This window comes from Trachypithecus francoisi, unplaced genomic scaffold, assembly GCF_009764315.1.
Source record: "Trachypithecus francoisi isolate TF-2019V2 unplaced genomic scaffold, Tfra_2.0 Lachesis_group0, whole genome shotgun sequence".
Lineage (NCBI taxonomy): Eukaryota > Metazoa > Chordata > Mammalia > Primates > Cercopithecidae > Trachypithecus > Trachypithecus francoisi.
In genome coordinates, this window is record NW_022681453.1 from 133,167,155 (window position 1) to 133,190,926 (window position 23,772).

At 41.8% G+C, this 23,772-nt stretch overlaps 1 protein-coding gene across 6 annotated transcripts in view; it reads right to left on the bottom strand.

Moving 5' to 3' along the window:
* The window catches only part of IGF2BP2 (insulin like growth factor 2 mRNA binding protein 2), a 200,391-nt gene extending 178,816 nt beyond the window's left edge, over positions 1-21,575 (bottom strand). For 2 of the 6 annotated variants that reach the window (XM_033211951.1, XM_033211949.1), the window contains exons 1-2: positions 21,265-21,558; positions 19,632-19,692 (exon numbers count right to left, since the gene is read on the bottom strand). In XM_033211951.1, coding sequence (XP_033067842.1) covers positions 19,632-19,692; positions 21,265-21,442 — 239 coding nt within the window. In that variant the 5' untranslated portion in view covers positions 21,443-21,558. Of the gene's footprint in view, positions 1-19,631; positions 19,693-20,194; positions 20,337-21,264 lie in introns of those variants that run through there. The other 4 variants (XM_033211950.1, XM_033211952.1, XM_033211953.1 and 1 more) reach the window with 4 other exon arrangements.
* Positions 21,576-23,772: the final 2,197 nt, after the last annotated feature.

Sequence of the window (23,772 nt, forward strand, 5' to 3'; positions counted from 1 at the left end):
TAGCCCCAAATCAGGCTGGACGTGGTGGCTCTCCCCTGTAATCCCAGCACTTTGGGAGGCCGAGACGGGTGGATTACTTGAGGTCAAGAGTTCAAGACCAGCCTGGACAACATCGTGAAACCCTGTCTCTAATAAAAATACAAGAAGTAGCCTGGTGTAGTGGCAGATGCCTCTAATCCCAGCTACTCAGGAGGCTGAGGCAGGATAATCACTTGAACCTGGGAAGCAGAGGTTGCAGTGAGCCAAGATCATGCCACTGCACTCCAGCCTGGGCAACAGAGCAAGACTCCATCTCAAAAAAATAAAATAAAATAGCCCTAAATTAAAGTATTACTGGTTACTGGATTATTCTTGGTAAATATTTCCCAAATAAAAGTACTGAAAAAAGAAGTATTTCCATTTTCTTTAATTTTAAGTATTCTGATCAAAGTTCTTTTCATTTTCTGTTGATTAAAGAATACTGTATTGCCATGATTTAAATTAAACGCTTTTGAATGGATGGATTTTTTTAACCACTTTCTGTCACATGAAAGTAATTAAGACATCATCCTAACTTCTTCTAGCATAGGATGGCACCCAGATATTTGTGTCTCAATGGCATCAGAAACCTAAAATGAACCAAGATTGTAGTTCACTGAATAGTGAAATATTATTAACTCTAATTGTAATAGGAGAGAACTGAAATTAATCTTTCCTTTAAAGGGGGGTAGGGGTACTTATTCAACAAAGGAATCAATATAAACAAGATCATAAAAGGGTAATAAGCTATTTAAACACATTTCAGGTTGGAAGCAGTGGCTCACGCCTGTAATCCCAGCACTTTAGGAGGCCGAGGTAGGTGGATCACCTGAAGTCAGGAGTTCGAGACCAGCTTGGCCAACATGGTGAAAACTCATCTCTACTAAAAGTACAAAAATTGGCCAGGCACAGTGGCTCTCACACCTGTAATCCCAGCACTTTGGGAGGCCGAGGCAGGTGGATCACGAGGTCAGGAGCTCAAGACCAGCCTGGCTAAGATGGTGAAACCCCGTCTCTACCAAGAATGCAAAAATTATCCGGGCATGGTGGCACACACCTGTAATCCCAGCTACTCTGGAGAATGAGGCAGAGAATCATTTGAAACCGGGAGGCGGAGGCTGTGGTGAGCCGAGATGGCGCCACTGCGCTCCAGCCTGGGCAACAGAGCAAGACTCCATCTCAAAAAAAAAAAAAAAAAAAAGTACAAAAATTAGCGGGGCGTCGTGGCATGTGCCTGTAATCCCAACTACTCGGGAAGCTGAGGCAGGAGAATCACTTGAACCCGGGAGGTGGAGGTTGCAGTGAGCCAAGATCACGCCACACTGCACTCCAGCCTGGGGGACAAGAGTGAGACTCTGTCTCAAAAAAAAACACACACACACATTTCAGAAGTATTGATATATAACTGATATGATGAATATAAGTTATTTTTTCTATTCAATGAGAAGGTCCAGTAGGATTATTTTTTAGCAATATTTTGTTAGTTTCCTCAGGTTACAATATCTAATTGAAAACGATATAAATTTTTTTTAATCTGCCCATTCAGACATTCTACTAATTATCACTGCTCTTCCCCTTACCACAACTAGCTTGAATCATTGAGGCCTCAATGTATTTAACTCCAATCATAACCTCAGGCCATGAACTGAACAACATCCACCAATGTGATGGAAAATGCTCAACCATTTTCATTCCATTTTACACAGATCCTAGGCTCTTAGGCACACACGGTGAATGTCTAAGGTTCAAGTATCAATTGTACTAGCCCAGAAGTATTTCTGAAAATCCAGTAAACACAGGTTTCCAAAGGCTGACAACCATACAACTAGAGTTAGCACATATCCAGGGACCCTCAGAGGAGTGTGGTGCTAACTTCAGCTGTGGAGAGCCTCTGTGATGAGCTTTTGTAGGTAGAGAGATCTATGAGGTTTTCTCAGGAGGGCTGGGAAACAGACTGTCTGGTTACCAAGTAAGAAATGTTCTCTTTCTACCCCAAATGGTGCTGTTCTTGACTTCAAAAACAAATCAAATGAGGGGCAAATTAAGGAGGAATAATCAAGACTGTGTGAGACCTGAACCGGTCACAGGAGGTGGTTTGGCCCACCATAAGGCTTCTGATTTTCCCTGCTCCCTTTCTCCCAGGTTGAGATTATACCAACAAAAAAAGTCACTGAGGAAAAATGAGAAAAAAATACATTTCTTTAGGTGCACATCCACAGGCAGCCAAAATATTTTAAAAACTAACAAGGACATAGAGTTATAGATCACACTTGATCCTGTATGCTCACGGAATTCCCTGTTCATGCTCACTTTTAACCTTTTAACTCGGGAATTAAAGTAAATCTTTTTATTTTATTTTATTTTATTTTATTTTGAGATGGAGCTTCACTCTTGTCATCCAGGCTGGAGTGCAGTGGCGTGATCTCGGCTCACTGCAACGTCCGCCTCCTGGTTCAACTGATTCTCCTGCCTCAGCCTCCCAAGTAGCTGGGATTACAGGTGCCCACCACCACCCCCAGCTAATTTTTGTATTTTTAGTAGAGACAGGGTTTCACGATGTTGGCCAGGCTGGTCTCAAACACCTGATCTCAGGTGATCCACCTGCCTCAGCCTCCCAAAGTGCTGGGATTACAGGCATGAGCCACTGCACCCGGCCAAATGTGAAGTAAATCTTAAACTCAGTCTGCCCACTGAAGACAGTCATGGAGTTCTCTCTAAACTCCCCAAAGCAGAAAAAAAAAAAAAAGTTTCACTATTATCATTTGACTGCTTTGTGAAAAAATATTTCAAGATTTTAAACTACAAAGAGGTCAGGAAGTCACTTAAGAGCACACAAAAGAGAGGTGGGAAAAGGATAACTTAGCACCTCTCCTGGTTGACTAATACATATAGACGATATAGAAAATTATATTTACCCCTAGTGTTTTTTTAAATCATAAAAAAGCATCTATCTGTCCTAAAGAATAAGCACTCCTAAGGGACTCTAATATTTTCTAATGTCTAATGTCTATACACATTCGAAAGGAAACAACCAAAATAACTTTTCACTTCACATAACTATTATGTTATCAGAACCTTTCAAAGAAAAGGTTACATGGGTTATGGGAATATGTAATGCAAATAAAGCAAGCACTGAGGTTTTTAAAAATTTAAAAACTTGACTATTAATATACTATACTTGACTGAAGTCAAAGCAATGTAGGACATTCTATAGGCAAAATTCAGAGGTTTGCCTAAGTTTGGCAAAATGCTCACACAGAATGAATCATTTAACATCAACATGGATATGCTTGACATCAAAAACAACACAAAACACTATCAAATTTCTTCAAGAAAAGAGTTTCAAGTACCATTATAAATATTTGCAATATTTTTCTAATGTATAATAAAGGTAAGTACAAAAGATCTGAGGGCCTGATGCGTTGTAGTTTTCGCAGGGGAGAGAACTGGACGTGTTTGATATCAACATGAACACTCATTCTGCCTAAGATTTACTTATATTTGGTATAGTAAATGGCATATTTCTTAGAAAACCAATGATTTTAAAGAAGGGTAAATTTATTTTCCTCTTGTAGACCATGGCTAACCACAGAATGGCACAATTCTGGAGCAATCGGACCTCACCCAGATATAAAAATAGCAAAAAGGACTTTTGCTGCTGGCAGAAAAGTAACAAACATCTTTATTGATACTAGAAGGGCAGTGTTTTAAACTTTTCAATTAGGCACTGAAAAAAAATCAGCTTTTATCAGACAATTCAGAAAGGGAACAATTAAATTGTATTTTACAAAAGGTGAAGTAATTGAATCATTCTTCAGGGGAAAGAAAGGTGAAGAAAAAGAATAAAAACCTGAGGTTGGATGCTAAAAATGTGACCCCACCTAAAGCACTGAGAACAATTTAGGCCTTAGTTCCCTAATTTATGAAATGGGGATAACAGTATCTTCCTTCCTCATTCTACAAACTGTTGTGAAAATTCAGTAAGGATCACAAAAGGATTCAGCAATTAGTAATTATTATTACTGTTATAAGAAATTCCAGTTTTACTCCAAAAGAGGTTAATTATAAAGGTAAGGGGATTATTATTTTTCAGTATACGCCCCAAATTAAGTATCGTTTCAATTTGTTGACTTTTCCTAACTAACTTTATTAAAAACCAAGATGGCTCCCAAAGATTGTCATCTCCTGGTATTCAACTTATTGAGTAATCCTTTCCCGTAGAGTATGGGCTGTACTTCATGTCTCATGTTTAATGAACAAAGTAAGGCAGACTCAGTGACTGCAACATAAAAGACAATGTGATGTCACTCTCCTTGGCTTTCTTGTTTTATTCACTCTGGGGGAAGACTGCTGTCATGTGGTGAGGAACTAAGGCCTCCAGCCAACAACCACATGAGTAAGCTTAGTAGTCAACCTTTCAGCCCCTGCTGAGCCATCGGATGACTGCAGCCCCAGCTGGCAGCCTGACTGCCATCTCCTGAAAGATCATGAGTCAGAATAATCCAGCTAAAATGCTGACATTGTCCTGATCCTCAGAAAACATGTGAGATAATAAATGTTTGTTGTTTTAATTAGCTGGGTGTAGTGGTGCATGCTTACAGTCCCAGCTATTCAGGAGGCTGAGGTGGGAGAATAGCTTGAGCCTGGGAGTTCAAGTCCAGCCTGGGTAAGATACCAAGACCTCGTTTCTTCAGAAAAAAAAAAAAAAAAAAAAGAAAGGAAAGAAAAGAAAAGAAAGAAAAATATTTTAAATTGCTAATAGAGGCTGGGCATGATGGCTCACACCTGTTATCCCAGCACTTTGGGAGGCCGAGGTGGGTGGATCACCTGAGGTCAGGAGTTCAAGACCAGCCTGCCAACATGGTGAAACACTCTCTCCACTAAAAATACAAAAAAAAAAATGAGCCGAGTGTGGTGGCAGGCACCTGTAATCCCAGCTACCAGGGAGGCTGATGCAGGAGAACTGCTTGAACCTAGGAGGCGGAGGTTTCAGTGAGCTGAGATCACACCATTGCACTCCAGCCTGGGCAACAAGAGCTAAACTCCATCTCAAAAATAATAAATAGTAACAATGATTTTAAAAATTAAATTGCTGATAGATTACTAACACAGAGCTCTTTTTAATTTTTATTTTTTTCTTCTGAGACAGGGTCTCTATTACCTAGGCTGGAGTGAGCTGGTGCAATCTCAGCTCACTGCAATCTCTGCCTCCCAGGCTGAAGCGATTCTCATGCCTCAGCCTCCTAAGAAGCTGGGACCACAGGTGTGTGCCACCACACCTATTTTTTTTTTATCACTTTAGTAGAGATGGGGTTTCGCCATGTTGGCCAGGTTGGTCTCAAATTCCTGGCCTTAAGCAATACACCCACCTTAGCCTCCCAAAGTGCTGGGATTACAAGCATGAGCCACCACGCCCAGCCTAATACAGAGCATTTGACAGCATTCTGCTTTGCAATTAAAATTTAGTCAGTCACTTCGTTGGTTACATATGAATTACTTTGTCCACTGGTAGGTATCATTGTTAGACTTGTCTGGTTGTTTCACAGTAACTTTAGTTGCTGTCTGCTTAATTTATTATAAACAAACATATCTTAAGTCTGACTTTTGTATCCACCTATTATACTGCAATAAGCGAATATCTAGTTGGGTTTTTTGTTTTGGTTTTGTTTTTACTTCAAATAGGTTTTTCTTCTGTGTTTCCCAGTAAATTTTTAATGGAATTTGACTTTCAGGGAGAAATACCTATGAGGAAAATTATATTTTCATGTAATCATACTGAATCTTATAATTCTAAAAACCAACCTATTCTTACCTTATTTGATAAAAAAAGAAAGAAAAGAAAGACTGATTTGTGAAACCTATTCTGGTTCCACCAACTCTAAAATTTTGCTTTTTCCAATGCTTATTTTGCAGCCCTGTGCAACTGTTCTTTGCAGCCAGCCTTATGAAGGTTTAAAGAACCTTCATACCTAAAATGCCCACGAAGAGATGTTATTCCACTAAGGCCAAAGATTCACTCGGAAGTTTTAAAAGGCTGGGTAGAGAGGTTCACGCCTGTAGTCCCAGCTACTCAGGAGTCTGAGGTGGGAGGAACACCTGAGCCCTGGAGGACGAGGCTGCAGTGAACCATCATTGCACCACTGCACCCTGGTCTGGGTGACAGAGTGAGACCCTGTCAGAAAGAAAGGAAACAAAGAAAACAAAATTTTAATAAAGTAAAAAGTTTTAAAAACCCATTCACAAAAAAGCAAAATCTTTCAACCACAATTTTTCCCTTTCATTCTGAAAATAAAGAAGAAAAATAAGAGGAAAAGGGAAGAAGAAATAAAAGTAAATTTTTAATGATATTACAGCTTCAATCTTAATTTATTCAAAAATATTTCATGAACAGCCATTTCCACTACTCAAGGCACTCAAGGTGCACCTGTGCAAAGAAAAAATAAGACCCAGGCCTCGTGGAACTTCAAATTTTTTAAATTCAAAAGAGCAGCCCAGGAAATAGAGTTGGCTATTTTTGCAGAAGCGTTAAGATCCATCACAAATGAGGGAAGTCAAATATTAATAAAGTCCTGAATTACCAGGCTCCTGTGTGCCACTCTTCTATGAGCTACCATCTATGGTTTGCTAACCTAAGTTTTCTAAGACATGCGCTTTACCTGACCACTATAAAGTGATTACTAATGAGTTATTTCATTCTGCATATAAGTTATACATTTTTTTAAAATGCTAATGCCAACTATCAGAGTAGTCTGGGGCTTTTATTTTTAATTGTTTTTTAACAAGGTCCCTTAGGCAACTGGAAGCTTCCTTTCCTTTAGCCTTAATGATTATTTTCCACATCCAGGGAACAGAAGCAGAGTCCATACGGCCTTCAATTTCCTTAACTTAAATACAGAAAAGTGCAGTAGTAACTAAAACACTTTTCAAATTATTTAAAAGCACGATTTTTCACCACTGAATTTTCCTATGGCACACTGTGTGCTTTTAAAAACCATTTGCCTTATATCAGACATTTAACAGGCAGAATGGCCGGGTGCGGTGGCTCATGCCTGTAATCCCAGCACTTTCAGGGGCCCAGGTGGGCGGATCACCTGAGGTCAGGAGTTCAAGATCAGCCTGGCCAACGTGGTGAAACCCCATCTCTACTAAACATACAAAAATTAGCCAAGTGTGGTGGTGGGCATTTGTAATCCCAGTTACTCAGGAGGCTGAGGCAGGAGAATTGCTTGAACCCAGGAGGCAGAGATTGCAGTGAGCCAAGATGGTGCCACTGTACTCCAGCCTGGGCAACACAGAGCGAGACTGCCTCAAAAAAACAAACAAACAAACAAATAAACAAAACAGAACTACTCAAGTTTTTACTTTACAACATGTTTTCTGGACATATGAGAATCAAATTTTCTTAGAAAGTGGTTTAAAATATTATCTATAGTTGGCTTCATGTTTAATTGGAGAGGGTATAATTTAGATTGATGTGGAAACCTGTTCCTCCAATTATAAGAAAATAGAGGCTTTTTTTTTTTTCATGAACATGTATTATGAAATACTATATAAACTTATAGGACAGTCACATATTCAGCATATGTATGCATATTCTATATTTACAAAAGAATTTTAAATGGTTTAATATAACAAACACAATAAGATCATCACATAAAGATAAAAATGTAGGGTACTTTATAATGGAGAAAATAAAATAATTATTATTTTACTAATAAGTAAAATCATAATTGATGAAAAACAGCTACTGCAACTAAGACCTAATTTGATTTTGAGTTTCCAAACAGCTATCAGCATTAGATAAGATCCACACGAGTTCATCCTGTCTATCAAGAAAAGGACTTTTCCCTCTCACTCATAGACAAGCCTATGTGTAAGGGATACTAAACATAAACGACAGTGTCTTCAACAATGTTTTACAGAAGATACAGATTTTCATGTGGCAGAGACTGTGAACTGGCAACCCATGGGCCAGATTCAAGCCACAGCTGTCTTTTTTTGACCTTCAGTGTCTATAAAAATTTTTGGATTGTTTATTTAATATTTAAAATATTTAAAACTTCAGATATTTAACATAAGAACTCTAACTTCCACCTTCTCTTGAAAAATCAGATTTGAGAACACTGGCCCTACATTTCCAAATGGCAGCAGTTGGCTGGAGCTGACTAATAGCTGCCCCTCCTGCACTATCCAGACCACCCTCGCCATCACTTACATCATCCACCCCTGTAAACATATGGTGATCTCTTAGAAAAATCCTACTATAAAAGTTATGTGCACAATAAGAAACCATGGGTCTCTGAAGGCCAGTCTGTGGGAGGCTAGAGTGATGAGGCACATCGCAGGGGACAGTGCTCAGAGTGGGGTGTCTCTCTCTCTCTCTCCCCCTCCCTGCCTGGGCATCAGAACCTCTCAGGGGATCTTTAACAACACGTAGCTAAATTTCAAGGACTTTCAGGACTTTCCAAGAGTCCTTGGCCAATCATTGAGAGAACAGTATTTTTACTGTTTTAAAGTAATATCCTATTTTTGAACAAAAATCATGTACGCAGGACTTATACTGAGGGGGTGTGTATTAGAGTACCAAGGCTTGTGACCTAGCTCATTTGTTGGGCATTCATTCTAACCAACTGAAAATGTTTTGAAGATCACTCCTGTGTTCATGGAGCCCCACCTTATACAACAGATAAGAGGAAGACTGCTCTGCCTCAAGAAGGATTACGAAGCCAACCCTGTTTCCATGTCCTGAAGCAAAAACTTGTTCTCGATGAATGAATGGGTCCCGTATCACCATGCCCATCACTCTTCAAAGGCAGTTGACTCTAATGGCTCTGCCAAGAGCCAGAGCGCAATCACTGGCCAAGGAGCTCCCTGGAAAGTTCCTGAAGGGCATGCATTCTATGTTGTTGACTATAGAAAAATCCATAGATTTAGTAGTCCGGCATGCAGTTGGCAAAGCAGACATCTGTTACCAAAATGAAAGTGACAGGAAATAGAGGGCCAGTCCATGGAAAGCAGATGTAGGAGTAACACGGGCAGGGACTAAACTTTCCTCAAGAAAAGAAAGGCTTTGTGTCTGCTGAACGGCCAAATCAGGGAATGGACTCAAGACTCAGAATTATACACTGTAGGGTGGGTGCTTACAAACTGTGTTTTAAAGCAGGAAACCCCTTTTCTAAACCAAATCTTAGACTCAACTCCAATTCTGTATATAAAACAGCAACAAATGCAGCTGTCTTCGTACTGCACGGTGGGTAAGAAGCCAGGATTCCCATGTACATATACCCATTCGTCCTTCCCATAAATTGGCATCTCCTTGGAATCCTAAGGCTGTATGGAACAGTGTTTAATAAAAACTGCCATAGAGAACAAAAGATACAATGTTGGCCTCGAAATGTGTGAAGTAGGTATTAACACCTTGACCATAATTGATACACATGAACTAAAGCTAAAGCCATTGATCAATTTCGATATCTAAATCATTGTTTTGAAACCATTATTGAAATAGACACAACATACCATTAATATACAAATCAATGAACAAAGAGCTAACTCTTCCCTGGCAAAACTCTAGTGATGTAGAAATAATTATATTAGAAGCAACCACCTGTTCCTGGGCCCTTTGTAACTCTTAAAATGCATTTTCGACTTACCTACTTTACAAATCTAAATCTCTGTCTTCTTTAATTCAAATAATTGAGTAATCTGTACCTTTGTCATCTCAAATATTTTGAGAAGAAAAATATATAAATATTTTTTAAAATAATAAACAGCCAAAAATTTCAAATATTAAGCAACTAGTATTTTGTTCTCTATTCCTTAAAAGGGAGAATCAATTCCACATTTTTCAATATCTGAGCTTAAAATTTGGTTTCTCAGATCCTTGATTTCATCATCTTCAGTGGTGGCACAACTCAGGGAGTTTTACAAGGCTTAGTTTACAAATTCAGTGTCCATGACTTGAAGACATCACTACCAGTTCGAAAAGAAAGGGGTAAACAGTAGTACAGCTGGATCCAGGAGAGAGGCTAGATTATTTATGTATCCACAACATTATTTTCTATCCATCAATGGTTTAAAAACAAAAAATAAAGAAGATGTTTTCCCTTTCCAAAGAATAAATACAACTGCACTTCAGGGGAAAAAAGTAACCCAAACTTTCAACCACTTACAAAAGCCTACAATGTTAGACCCCCACGACCATCGAAGCTCATGTGTCTGCTGCACATTCCAAGTAAGCGTATGCCACAGAACCCATACATTCCAACACATTGAGCAAGCACACACATGCCTCCCCGGCTTCCCCAACCCTCGGCCAAACAGGGGGCAATGGGGCTGCAGGCAGGCCCACACGCCAGGCACCACACTGCCAGCCCTTTCCAGCCATCCCCAAGGAAATGCAAAGGAGAAGGAGAAGGAGAGAGGAAGTGGCTGGTGTGAGGCCTTAGAGAAAGAAATGCAAAACCTTTTTTGGGGCAGGCCAACCACATACTCTGAGTTTTTAAGTGTCAAAGAAAAGAGTACATTGTGTGAGACTCCCAGTCCTGCTGTCACCGTTGGAATCACTATCTTCCACACACTATCAGCGAGGACCAGTCTTTGCCACGTGCTCTGGAAGTATAGAAAGAAAACGCAGAAGCTGTACACATGGTTTAGTCACCTACGCTTCTATGGTCTCCTCCTTTCTCCTCTCCTCCCTCTTTTTCCCTCCTCCCTTCCTTCTTTCTTAACAATTGAAGAGGCGCAACTGCACTTTTTCAGGGTTAAACTGCTTTTATCATCTACATCTGACTCTCTCAAATAAAGAGGCACAAAACATTTTACTTCAAAATCTTATTCATACAATGATAAAGAAAAACATCCACTGAAATTTCAAAGTATGCATTGTTAAAATCACAAAGATCAGGAGGGACCAAAGTAAAAGGTCTCCATGTAATCCAAAAATACTACATAGCCTATCCTCACATGAGCTTTTTCAAAAACACCTTCTATTTCATGAATTGGTATGAGGTTAACCTGTCCAAAGAATCACCACTCGATTTTTTGTTTCATTTTTCAAAGAGAAAGAGAAGATATAGTATACAAATGTCTTTCCTGGTAATCTTTTAAGCTTTATTAGAGGTTCTTGACTGAGGAAAGTAATTATTTTATCTCATAAATTATATAAAATTACGTTCCTGTCAAAAAGCATGGCGTCTATCTAGAAGAAAACCTCTTATATATCTCATTTCATTGGTAGTATAACTATCTGAAGTCCTATGTTACTAAACAAAAAAATAACAAAATGCATGAGATAAAAATGTAACAGATGCATAAGATACTTAAGCATTGCATCAAAAAGTGCTTTCACTGGCTTTTTCATGTGTCAAAGAGGTTTAAAATGTTCTAAAGTTAATAAGGCGAACCATTTTCTAAAAAGTAATTTACAAAAATTCCCTATTTTCCTTCTCTAAGACACAGACATTTTTAAAAATACATATAAAAATGAAAGCATGCCAACCTTTGTGCAACATCTGTATCCTAAACAAAAAACCTCAAGTTTTTTTCAGGATTTGAAAAAATATGTATATCTGGGTCAAAAGCATGGAACAGGCCCTCCTCCCACACTGCATACATGTATGTTTTTTGCACTTAACTGTCAACTGCAATGATTTTTTTAAAAATACCTCTTTCTCTTTATATAATTATAAATGTTTCTACCACAGGACGACTTCAAGGATGTTCCTTCAAATTAAGACTAACACTTTTAATTCTTTTCAATTACATTAAATTAAAAATATACAGAACATCAGCTCCTAATCTTTCTCAGCATAGGTTTTATATATGGAAATTTTGTCTCTTATTCCAAGGTAGGAATAATATAAAAAGTTACTCTATAGCCTGTGTACATATTATCACAACTTTCTACTTCATTGCTAAGGTTCTGTTGCATATTCAAATGAGATGGACAGCAAGGGTAAGGTAGTCACTGCCTTCTGAAGTTTTGGTCAGGAGAAAGGAGTTATTTTAGAGTTTGAAGCTTTAGAGCCCTTTGTGTAAGAAGGATAAAAATGGATCTCTTCAGGCTGTGGGGAGGATAAAACAGGAAGCCTAGTCCAGTGCCTAGCACATAGCACCCACCCAGTATTAGTTACCTCTCTTCCTCTCCCCCATCTCCTGAGTTAAAATTCCATAGAAAATGCCATACCCCACTCTGGACTGCATTAACTTGAAGAAATGCATGGGGAGCTGGAAATAACCTTCTTTCACCTATTTTTTTTCCTCGATAATTCCTCCCTCCCTCCCACCACCACCATAAACAGTCCACAAGAGTTAAAGGAAACGAAGATAAATGCAGGAAAAGTTTACAGTTGAGGGGAAATGAACTGTACTTCACATGCTTTGTTATTTAGCATATGTTTTTGAGCGACTGTAAAATTAATAAAGAACTCTGAGAACTTTATGGATACTACCCCTATTGACACTCACCCCATACTCAAAGGAGAGGCCCAAGGCCTTATTCAGTACAGAAAGTGACGTAGAGAGAGATACCACCTCTGGGAAAGACCTGGCAGTTCCTACCAGGGAAACACGTTAACCACAACACAGGCCTGACCTCTGCAACAGGCTGTCTGAACCCCGTGAAGAATCTACCCAGGAGATTCCTTGAGCTAGACTTTCATTTACCACATGGCACATAGTCTTGACCCGGGGGACGGTTCGCTGTCTAATCTGTGTGGCTCAGATGTTGAAAGAAATGTTTGTCTTATGTCAGGAATGCAACTGCTGAAAAAAGCAAAGTAACAACAACAACAACAACAACAACCCCACAATCTGCTTAGGTATACTCCCCACTTCTGTCCTTGGGCAACACAGAGATGGGAAGAGGTGCAATACTACTTTTAAAATTACCTCTGTTTCTAATTATTTTTTTCTAAAAATTACAGCAAAGTACAGATCACTGAGACCGATGTAGGATTATTGCAAAGGTTCAATTCACAAATGTATTTTCATATATTTCTACCACTCTTGAACAGCACTCTTTGAACTTTGTAACACATTCAGCTGACTTTTTAAATTTAAAACGTTAAACGGAGAGGAAGTACAGTGGAGTGAGACTCAGGAACCTCAGAAGACCTGGGTTCTAGCCCTACTACTTAATTAACAGTCATGTGGCCTTAAGCAAATTATTAAGCTTCTCTGAGACTGAGTTTCCTCATCCAAAAAAAAAGAGATAATAACAATTGTCCTATTTTTCACAAAATTATTATTTGGAATAAATGAAATTATGTGTCAAAGAGGCTGGAACAGCATCAGTACTGTATGAATATAAGATGCAGGCACAAAAAATATTCCTCCCTGAGATAATACTACTAGCATTGTTTAAATATCAATACATGAAATCATCAACCTTTCTGATCACATTTAAAACAATAATTTAAAAATTCAAGCTTCCCACTAAGGCAAATCCTTACTTTGAGACACATTAATTGTATGACAATAAGAAAAACTGAAAATACAATTCTTTTTGCAATGTTCCCATACAAATTTTTCTGGTCATTAGATGCAATATTTATTATGATATGGGTAAATAAGAGAAAGCGCAAAACATGCATCAAAACTCTTAATTTTCATTTATCAGACTTATTAAAATATCTGCTTTATTTATGAAATGTCCTTGACACTAAACAGAATGGGAAAATCTTTACTGTTTACATTTTAAGAAATAGAGTGTAGAACACATAAATAATGAGGAATAAACAAAATGTATCTCAAAAATACAGACGTTATTTAGTGAAAAGCAGAGGCTTAGGGAGGAGACATAACTATCAAATGATGGAATAGGGCTAGTTTTTGGGCTTGAATGCCTCCTATTAATGCAAAAGCATCCATTTTCACTGTTGTACTTATTCTATCTCAATCATCAAACTCTAAACCAAATTAAAGAAATAATTATTGTATTCCTTCTTCTCTTTGGCAGCCAAGCAATGGAATGTGAAGTTTTCTACAGAAGAAAATAATTTTTCTTCACTATTTTATGGAGAGACCAGACTAAAATCCATGATCAAAACAGGAAAAGTAAAACCTTAAAAATAATGCTCTGAGCACTCTGCAATTTTGCTGCCTAAAATAGAACCCATAGAGTCCATGCCACCAAATGAAAATTATAAGTTTGTAAGCATGAAGTCAAATTATAAAGTAAAAGATTTAAAATGTTTTAATGGTGATGATAAATGGGAGGAAAGACTTATCTTCGTTGGTAGGTGTTTGCTATTTATTTGCTATTATTTCTTCAATGATACTGCTTTTGAATGAATACCCAAAATAATTTGAACTTGAATTTGAATATAAGAAGGATAAAACTTTACTAATAAATTCTGGGGGCATGTTTTGTTAAACGGAACACTCCCATCTCTCAATTTAAGAAGTTAATCATAGCTTTTGAGAGATAATGCTTTGACTGAAAGTTTTAGAACATAAACTCTAAAAATTAGCTTAGCCAAGCCCACTACTTTATAACACTGAAAAGAACACTGAAGACACTTTTGTGATGTTTAAATATTTTTTTTTAAAATATATTTTGAAATGTATTATTCAGCATTTTTAGGTCTCCAAAGAAACTATTTCAATGTAACGCTTCTTCTAATGAAGTTTACTCACTGAGAGCACTTGTGTTATGCAAAATACCATATTGCTTTTCAAAGTATAGAATTTCTAAACGAAAGTGCATATTCAAATCTTGAATTTTCTGGCACTTAAAAAATGGCTTACAAAATCATCAAAGCCTTCACAAAATCATTTGTGACAGGAGACAGCCAAGTGAAAAGGAAGGAGGGCAGATGCTGGACGGATGGTCCTTTCAGTAGCATGCTCACTGTAAAAGCTATTCCAGGTACCTATGACTTGGCTTTCACAACAAGGTTAACCACCTGCGAGAGTTATCCATCACTCAAGGCAAATATCACTGCACTTGATTCCCTTTGCCACAGGTTTCAATCACCAAGCAACTTTCTTGAGCCTTCTCAGAACTGCATTCCAGAGCAACTGTTGTTCAATTAAAGATCTCCTGCTCCCTCTTGATACCATCTACCTGAAACTGTCCCCCACAAAAAACATATACACACACTTGCACATAAACTGCTGAAACAGAGAGAGGAAACATTTAGCTCAAATAATGTCCTCTAACAATTCTGACCAATTGCTCATCTACTTTTGAGGGTTTCACAGAGGACTTGGAAGAGTGATTCAGCTACAGACAGCAAATATTTAGAAAAGCTTGACAGTATCAAATATATAAACAGTTCCTGTAGAAATCTGGTTTTCATAGCTTTTTTGACTTTTAATAAATGTGCCTAAGTCACTATCCTTTTATGCATAATTCAAAATCATTTACATTTCCCCAGCACAGTACTTGAAAATCTGGAGCAACCTCCACACATTAAAAAAACACAAAAACCAAATGTTTACTCAAAATAATAGTGAAATGACAATTTTGATATGCAATTTGTTCTAAATCTTCTTTTAAAAATATTTTTAAAGTTAAATGCTTTTCTCTTAAAGAAAACATATTGTATTTTAGATCATCAAGTATAAAAGGCTTTGTACAAATATTACTAATATCCTCTCATCTTCTACCAAAGGATAATCTCAGGTTAACACAATAAAAAACAAAATGCTTAGACCATCTCTTACTGGGCATCTTACACCTCGCCGTAAGTATAAGGAAACACACAAAAAGCGCTATTTGGCAGCTGTACTACATATCACAAATCACCCTTTGGAATTAATGTTTAGGTGTTCAGCCATTAAATAGTTTTATAAATTGTTATATTATGATTTAAAATTTTTATGTATTTGGTGAATTGAAAAAAAATCAAGCAAACCATAAAATCTATTTGATGTATAAATCTCATTGGTTTCTAACATTTAATTAAATGTAAAAGCATCAAATAACCAGTCTTTTAAAAATGTAAACTAGAATTTTTAACCAATGTCATCAAATTCATTTTTTCCTGTATTGCTTCTATTTTAACTCTAATACTTATCTCTTCAAGGTCACACTGATGTGCAACTTTCTATGGTATTACCTAGCACCATGTGAAAAAATTACTAACAATATTTTTTTTCTAGGAAACTAAAAATTTAACTCCAAAGCCAAATCAAAAGTAATCTCACAGTTTAATATCATATATTCTGTGTTAATATATGTTATATCTACACATGGAATCTATGTAAGCAAATGCAGGTATTAATTTCTAAGTCAACAAATTCTTAAAATAGGAAGGTACCACACAATTTTAACCTAATAAAAGTCATTTCTGTTTCTAGAAAAGTAAAAATTGATGCAGCAAAGTCGGGAGGGCCTGAGATTGGGTGGTTTTTTCTTCTTTTTGGTATTTAATTCAACGATACACAATGTAGTACATACAAGCAAAATACAATTGAGATACTGTTTTCTTTAACATTCCTATAGGAGACCAAATTCATTTGCATTGGAGTGAACACAATTACTGATTTTTAACTCATGAAAGACAAATTCATAGCTTTTTCCTACACTATCTCATAGTATTCACACCATCTCAGTGAAAGAATGTCTAGAACCACTTAGTTACTTCCTAGAGGTGGGCAGCAATTGCATTTTTCAAAGTTTTGCTTCTCACAGAATCATTCAACTTTAGGTACAAAAGCACATTCAAGTTAGCATGTTCAAAACAAGGCATGCAATATGTGTGTGTGTGTGTATACATATATACACATAATTTTTAAGTTAACCTTCATCGACACCAAAAATGAAATTTCTGTCAAGGAAGTTTCCAAAACTTTTAACAGCATTTTAAAGCTTACCAGCTTTTTCCTCTTTAATAAACATTTGACCATATGTACTACCAAGAAATACTGATAGAGAAAAAAGATTCAAACACTTTTATTCAACACAGCCTGAAACCAACAAAGAGAAATAAATGCTTTATGTGTGGTTGACATTAGAATAATTTGCATTTAATAAGAATGAAACATATGTTGTAAAAAGAAAAGAGTTTTCTATTTCTAAGTGACCTGAGAAAATAATGGTATCTAGTCTACTATGCTATTATAAAATGATGCCAGAATATTTAACAAAAGATACAATTGGTAAGCAAATGGCATGCTAATAATTTCATAAGATAAAAACATCTCCTCCCAAACTATCATTAACTTTAAAAAATCTATGAGATATAGATATTAAAACTAAATCTTGAGAAATCAAAGAAATCACTACAATACAAAGAAAATGCACTCAATTGTTGAATGACTTTTAAGTAAGCAAGCAATGAGGATGAACTGTTTTCTTCCCATTTTCACTTCAACTAACACAAAAACCACATATAGTATTGACTTAACACTGCCAAATTTACTTCTAACTTGTTAATATTCATAGAAATGCAACACCAGAACACCAAAATAGTCTCCATATAACATAAAAGCTTTGGTTTCAAATGTCACAGTACCCTGGGTTTAGAAAGCCACCAACGTGGTAGTGTCCAGGACATGAGAACATACAGCTGCTTCATCCCTGAAGTCTGATCTCAGTACACAATACCGGTCATTAGCTATCTCTCCCTTAGCCTGCAGTACAAGTAGCTAATTTCTGCATTTAAACTAATAAAGGAAAGGAAAAAAGATTAAAACCATCCAATCAGAAATGATGCAACTCCTCTACAGCAGCAGCTTATGCATACATTTGGAATGTTAAACATTTTCAGTGTAGTGAATCATACACAGCGCATTTTAATCTACCTCCTGGGTATTTCACATCGCCCACATGTTCAAAGAAATCATCAACTATTAGGGCTGTATAAATCCTAGAATGCTCTTTATTTAATTTATACTAAAAACTGGGGACATGCCTTTAATGCTGAACTCTTAAACAGAATAAGATTACTTAAATGACACTCTGGCTAACAGCAAATAATCTTCATTTTTAAAGAAAAAAGATAAAAAGTAGTACATTTGTGAGAAGTTTTAGGAGCTGTTAATAACTTTAGATAAACCAGTATTTCACGTATACTACAAAATTAAATGCACACTGCAACATGAAATGAGACACCAACAAAGATAAAATTCTAGTGATTTTTTTTTTTTTTTTTTTTACTAATTATAACCCCCAAAAGTATTCACGACCACAAACAGCCAACAGAATTAAACATTCACAGAAACATACTGTATCAAATATTTGGGGTAGTTATTTCACTGTTCAATATATTCATTCTGCAAATTTTCAAGTGTTATGAGATAGTAGTTTATATTTGCAGTAAATAATAGAAAGCTTCAACTTGGACTTCTCAAGCAAAAAATATTATTTTAAATAAAAGTATACAAATTTAGAATACCTTATTGAAAACCAATTGGTTACATATTACATCTTTCCCAATAGAGGAAAGAACTAGCTTAATATTACACATGAAACCACAAATCGTAACTCACCTTTTTTAAAAAAAAAAAAAAAGAAAAAAAAAACAGGATTTAAGTAATTTTCTCATATGCCACAGAGGTCATTAGCAAACAGTTATTCTGTTGCTTACTTAAAACATATCTGGAAATGTGGCACACAATTTTTTAAAATCCCTTCAACAACACATCTAAGTATTTATAAAATGAGGGTAGTTTGTTTTAAAATCTACTCAATCCTGGCAAAAATCAGGTGGTTACACTGTTGACTGATAAACTGCAAAGGTAGTAATCAAAAACTTCACTGAACAGCTCCAGTCCAGCTACCTAATGACTAATGGTGAAGAAATGTATGTGAATGGGATATAAACTAAGTTTCGACACACAGCAGAAGAAAAAAATTTAGAATGAGTAATAAAGGGCCCAAATTTAAAGTCCACAATAAACTTTAAACAAAGATGTTTTCTCATTCTCTTGTCATGTTAGCAAATCACTGTGGAGAAATCCAACCTCCACAAAACTTGTTACTCCGTCATTAACAACAGTGTACTTAAATATAACTATAGATTTCACAAGGGTATTTATTTTAGCCGCAAACATTTCTTACAAGCAACAACAACAAAATGCTCAGAAGCTATACTCAGTAGTCTCAGTGACTGAAAAAGTCCGGCTTTTAACTGCCATCCAATCCAAACAACTCACTTCTTTAGAAAGCTATGCAAAATATTGACCCCTTACTGAATTATTTTACTATTCAACATTAAACTATCTAAAAGAGAAAAGTAATTAATCGCTAAGTTTAGTTAAGCAATTTAGCTGACATAGTAAATATTTACTCTTCGCATCTCACAGGAAGTCTTGACAAGCATTTGCTGCTATTCTGCTGGGGGTAGGGGCGGGAGATGGGGGTGGGAAGCAATTTTTGATAAACAAGTTACAGGGTCCCAGCGAACTGAACATAGCTAGTGTTCGCCACCCCGACCCCCAATTAGGCACCAGATATTTTCCAAGAACAGTAAACACCTTATATAATGAAAGTAAAAAAAAAAAAGTAGCTTTCTAAACTATGCATCTCCACTAACGAAACAAACAAAAGCCCCTTTAAAAACTACCAAAAGCACGTTTTTTAAAGCTGTGTGTACGTTTTTTACTTATACGTAAGGCCAATCGCAAAAAAAAAAAAAAAAAACTAAGCAAAGTATATTTACCTTAGCTTTTTAGAGACTGAGTAATCAACTTCCATGATTTTCCCATGCAATTCCACTTTACCTTTAAAACAGAAATTAAAGCACTCAGAACCTTGCTTAGATCAAGCCCGCGGGGGTCTAGGAGGGGCACGCACGGAACTAACTCCACGCTCGGGCTCCGCCTTCGGGCGCCCCCAAGGGGTCTCCTACCCGGATCGAGCTGGGCGAACTTGGTGCCCAGTGGAAAGAAAGGTGGGCGCCCCGTGTCTCGGGACAAGGCGGGAAGGGTGCGAGCCCGGGTCGGACCCCAGGTATAGCCGTGGGTGGCATTACCGGAAAAACAAATTTAATAAAGAGCGGCGCCAATTTGAAAGGATGAGCTCATTTGAAACTCAAGCTGCAGGGCTGGCGCGGCCCCGCTGCTCTCCAGGCCCCCACCTCTCCATTCCGCTAACTCGGGGCCCGAAGGCTCCACCGGGCTCCCCTCCCTGCCCTCTCCTCCCGGTGGCCCCGAGAAAACGAGCCGAAGCCCCCCGGAGTCCACCGCAGCGAAAGCCCTGTCCCTGCCCGCTCCAGGGTGTCACCTTGGCCTCTCCGCCGCCCCGCCCCCACTCCACACGCCGGTGGGGAAGGGGCTCCCGCCCTGCCGGGGTTCGGGGGGCGCCGGCCGGGGTCCGGGGGCCCGCGCGGCTGGGAGCGGAGCGTGTGCTGGGGAGAGTTGGGGAGTGCGCGCGCGCGAGTATGTGTGTGTGTCGCTCTCCGTCTCCCGTCTGGGCTCCAGCGCGCTCGCGGGCCCCCCGGTCGCCTCTTTCCCGGTTCTCAACCCGGGCCCCCACCGAGTTGAGACAGGGCACCTCGTAAAAAGGTGCTTCTGGCCGAGCGGGAGGCGGGGGGACGGGCGGCGGAAAGCCCCCAGCCCCGAGTTCTTCTCAATAAAATCGGACAAAAAATTCAGAGAAAAATAGGAGCGCTTGAGAGAGCAAGCGAGAGGGGACTGAGGCTCGGGAGAGGACCGAGGGGATGTGCCGTCGTGCGAGGGCTGGGGCTGGGGGAGCCCCGATACCTCGAAGGGGGTCATCAGGGTGGCGCCGAGGGGGTGCCGAAAGTGGGGGGCCTTGGGGCGAGGTGGGGAGGGGGCTCAAAAGGAGAGTGCGGCTCAGGAGACGCCAGAGGGCGAGAGGTCCTGGGCACGAGGCACGGGAAGAGAGAAGGTCCGGCCGGGGAAGGAGGAGACGCTGGATTTGGGGAAGGGGGTACCCTGACAAAGGGGGTGACAGAAAGGTCAGGGGAGAAGTGAGACGGGGGACGCTCAAAGGGTGGGGGGCGGGGGAGCTCACAGAGCAGCCCGGGGCGCCAGGGGAACGAGGGGGTGCCCCTAAGGAGCCGGCGAGCCTCGGGAACCCTCGGAGGGGCACGGGGGGCGCCCCAAGGCTGCGGCCCCGAGGGCTAGGGCAGAGTCCGGAGCTGTTGGGGGAGGGTAGCGGGCCGTCCCAGGAGCGGGCCGGCGGCGAGAGTTGAGGGTCTGGTGCGTGGAAGTGAGCGTGCGGGCGCGGGAGCCGCCGCCGGGCGCCGCCCGCAGGACTCGGCCTCCCTCCCGGCGCCGTCCCGGCCTGAGCGGGGCGAGGCGGGGGAGGGGGCCGCGCTGAGTGCTCACCCGAGAGGGTCTCGATGGCGCGGATGGCCCAGTTCTGGTCTGGGTAGTCCACGAAGGCGTAGCCGGACTTGAGCAGGACCTGTCCCGCCAGGGGCAGCTTCCTGTCCCCAAAGAGCTGCCGGAGGTCGTCGGCGGTGACGGCGGGGCTCAGGTTCCCGATGTAAAGCTTGTTCATCATCCGTCTCTTTCCCGAGAGCCCGCGGCTCCCCCGGCCCGGTACCCGGCGCTCCTCGCCTCCTCCGCTGCCCTCGTCTCTCCTCCTCCTCCACCCCCCCTCCCCGCCCTCCGCCCGCCCGCCACCCACCCCCACCCTCAGCCTGGCTCCCCCCACCGCGGCCGGCCCGGCCCGCCCGGGGGCAGAGGCGGAGGCGGGGACTCGGCGCGGCTGCCTCCTCGGGGCAGAGTCCCGGGCCGGGCGGCGGCGCGCGGACAAAGCGCTCTCTCTGCCTTCCTCTCTCTCCCTCTCAAGGCGGTGGCGGGAGGAGGAGCAGCGGCGGGCGGCGGCAGCGCACCCCGCGTGTGTCTGTGTGAGAGTTTGTACGGGCGTGTGCGCAGCCGAGAGAGAGCGAGCGAGCGCCCCCTCCCCGCCCCGCGCCGCTGCGCCCCTTGCCTCGCGCCCCCAGCGCTCGGCAGTGGCTGCTTGGGCTCCGGCCCCGCGCCAGGCGGGCGGAAGCGGGTCGCGGCCCCGGGCTGGGGCTCCGGGCGCCGGAACCCGGGCGGGCGCGGCGCCGAGGCCGGGCGAGCGGCGGGGCGGGGAAGGCGCGCCCCGGGCGCGGGTGGGAGCGCGCGAGGGGGCGACGGGGAGCCGCGGGCGTGGGAGAGAGAGGGGCCGCGAGTGAGCGCGGAGAGGGTTGTGCGCAAGGTGGACCGGATGTGAGTGCGCGGCTGCCTGGGTGAGCGGGAAGGTGTGTCCCGGAGGTGAGAGGCGAGGGCAGGCTGGGAGACAACAACTTTCGTAGCGACTTGGCCGAGGCTGGCGCCCTGCGCGTTCCCGGGCCGTGCGCTCGCTCTAAGACCCGCTCCCCGCCACGCTCTCCGAGGCGACCGAGCGGCGCGTGTGGTCGAAGGATCACGCGCGGGAGTCGGGACGTCTGGGACCGGGGTCGGCCGGGCCCTCGCGGGCCGTGCTCGCGGGAAAGTGGTTCCCGGTCCCGGGCCTCAGTTTCCCGACCGGAGAGGGAAGGCGGAAGGCCAGCGCGGAGTCACGTCCCCTCCGCCCAGACCCCGCGCGTCCGGAACCCCGCGGCAGGCGGCAGCCTGACGTTGGCAGCTGCTCTCTATTCTGGGAAGTGCCGAGGGCTTCCCGGGCGGCCGGCGAAAGCCAGGTGGCGGGTGGGGAAGCGAACGCCGAGGGGCCAGGGGCTGCGGGAAGGCCGGAGCGCTGGGGTCAGCGGCCGGGGTACGGATGCTCGCCGCATGGCTGCACGGCTGGTTCCGCTCCAAAGCCAGGGTGGTGGGAGGCGAGGGTGGCTGGAAGCGGAGGAGCGCAGGCTGTGTAGGAGTTCCCCGAGCACTGGGAAGGGCCGGGAGAGGAAAGAGGTCCTTCCAAGCGGAGGAAACAACGTGACCGACGGAAGAGGCAGGGTTGGGATGAGAGCAGGCTGGAGCCGAGGGGCTCGGGCAGGATCCAGACAGGCTAGAGCGGGCTGCAAGTTCTGGGGCCCGGCTGGAAGCCTGATGGTTAGAGCCTGGTCCCGGCCAGGAAATGAAATTCTACAGGAGGGAGAAAAATGGCAGGATTCAGAGGTGAGGAGGCAGAAGATTCCAAGCTCTGGACCTCTGGGGGCCTTTGGGAGAGTTGAAGGTTTGATCGTGGAAATACTGGGTGTTGTGAGGGCGTTGGGACGCGGGTGCGGGGGGGTGTCCCTGGGTGGCGAAGTCACGAATGTAGGAATGGAACAAGTTCGGGTCTCCTGACTGGGTTGTGAAGTAGTATTGTCTTTCCCAAGCTTTCCTGTTGGTGAGCGGCGTGGAGGTAACGGGTCTTGCTGGATTTTGTATTTTCCGCAAGTACTCCCAGGTGATTCTGGTCTGGGAAATACCGTTGGAGTGGAAGGCCTAAATGCCCCTGACTCAGACCTTCTCTCTGCCCCCAGCTTTGTGCCCTGAGATGTTCCAGCATTCTTGAGCCTAAGTTTCTTCATCTATGAGGAGATAACCAGTCCTCGCAGGGCTATTGTGAGGGCTACAAAATGGGTAACTGCCTAGCGTGTTGAGTAGCGGGTGGTTCAGACTGTTTCTGACCTGTTTCTCTTCTTTCCACCAGGAAGTCATGAACTTTTAAAAGACTTTATTCTAGAGAAGGAGATCTTCTTAACTAGTTAGGTGTCCAGAGGAGAAAATAATGAATCCATTTTCACGTAGATATTTGCAGTTACCTGAATTCTGGCTTTTGTCTCAACTATTCACATATTTTTTCTCTCTCTCTAGAAAAAGAATCGGATTTTACTGCTCCAGGAGTTGAGAATGAACTTGGTTACTAATCCCCAAAGTAATAGATAAATTAGG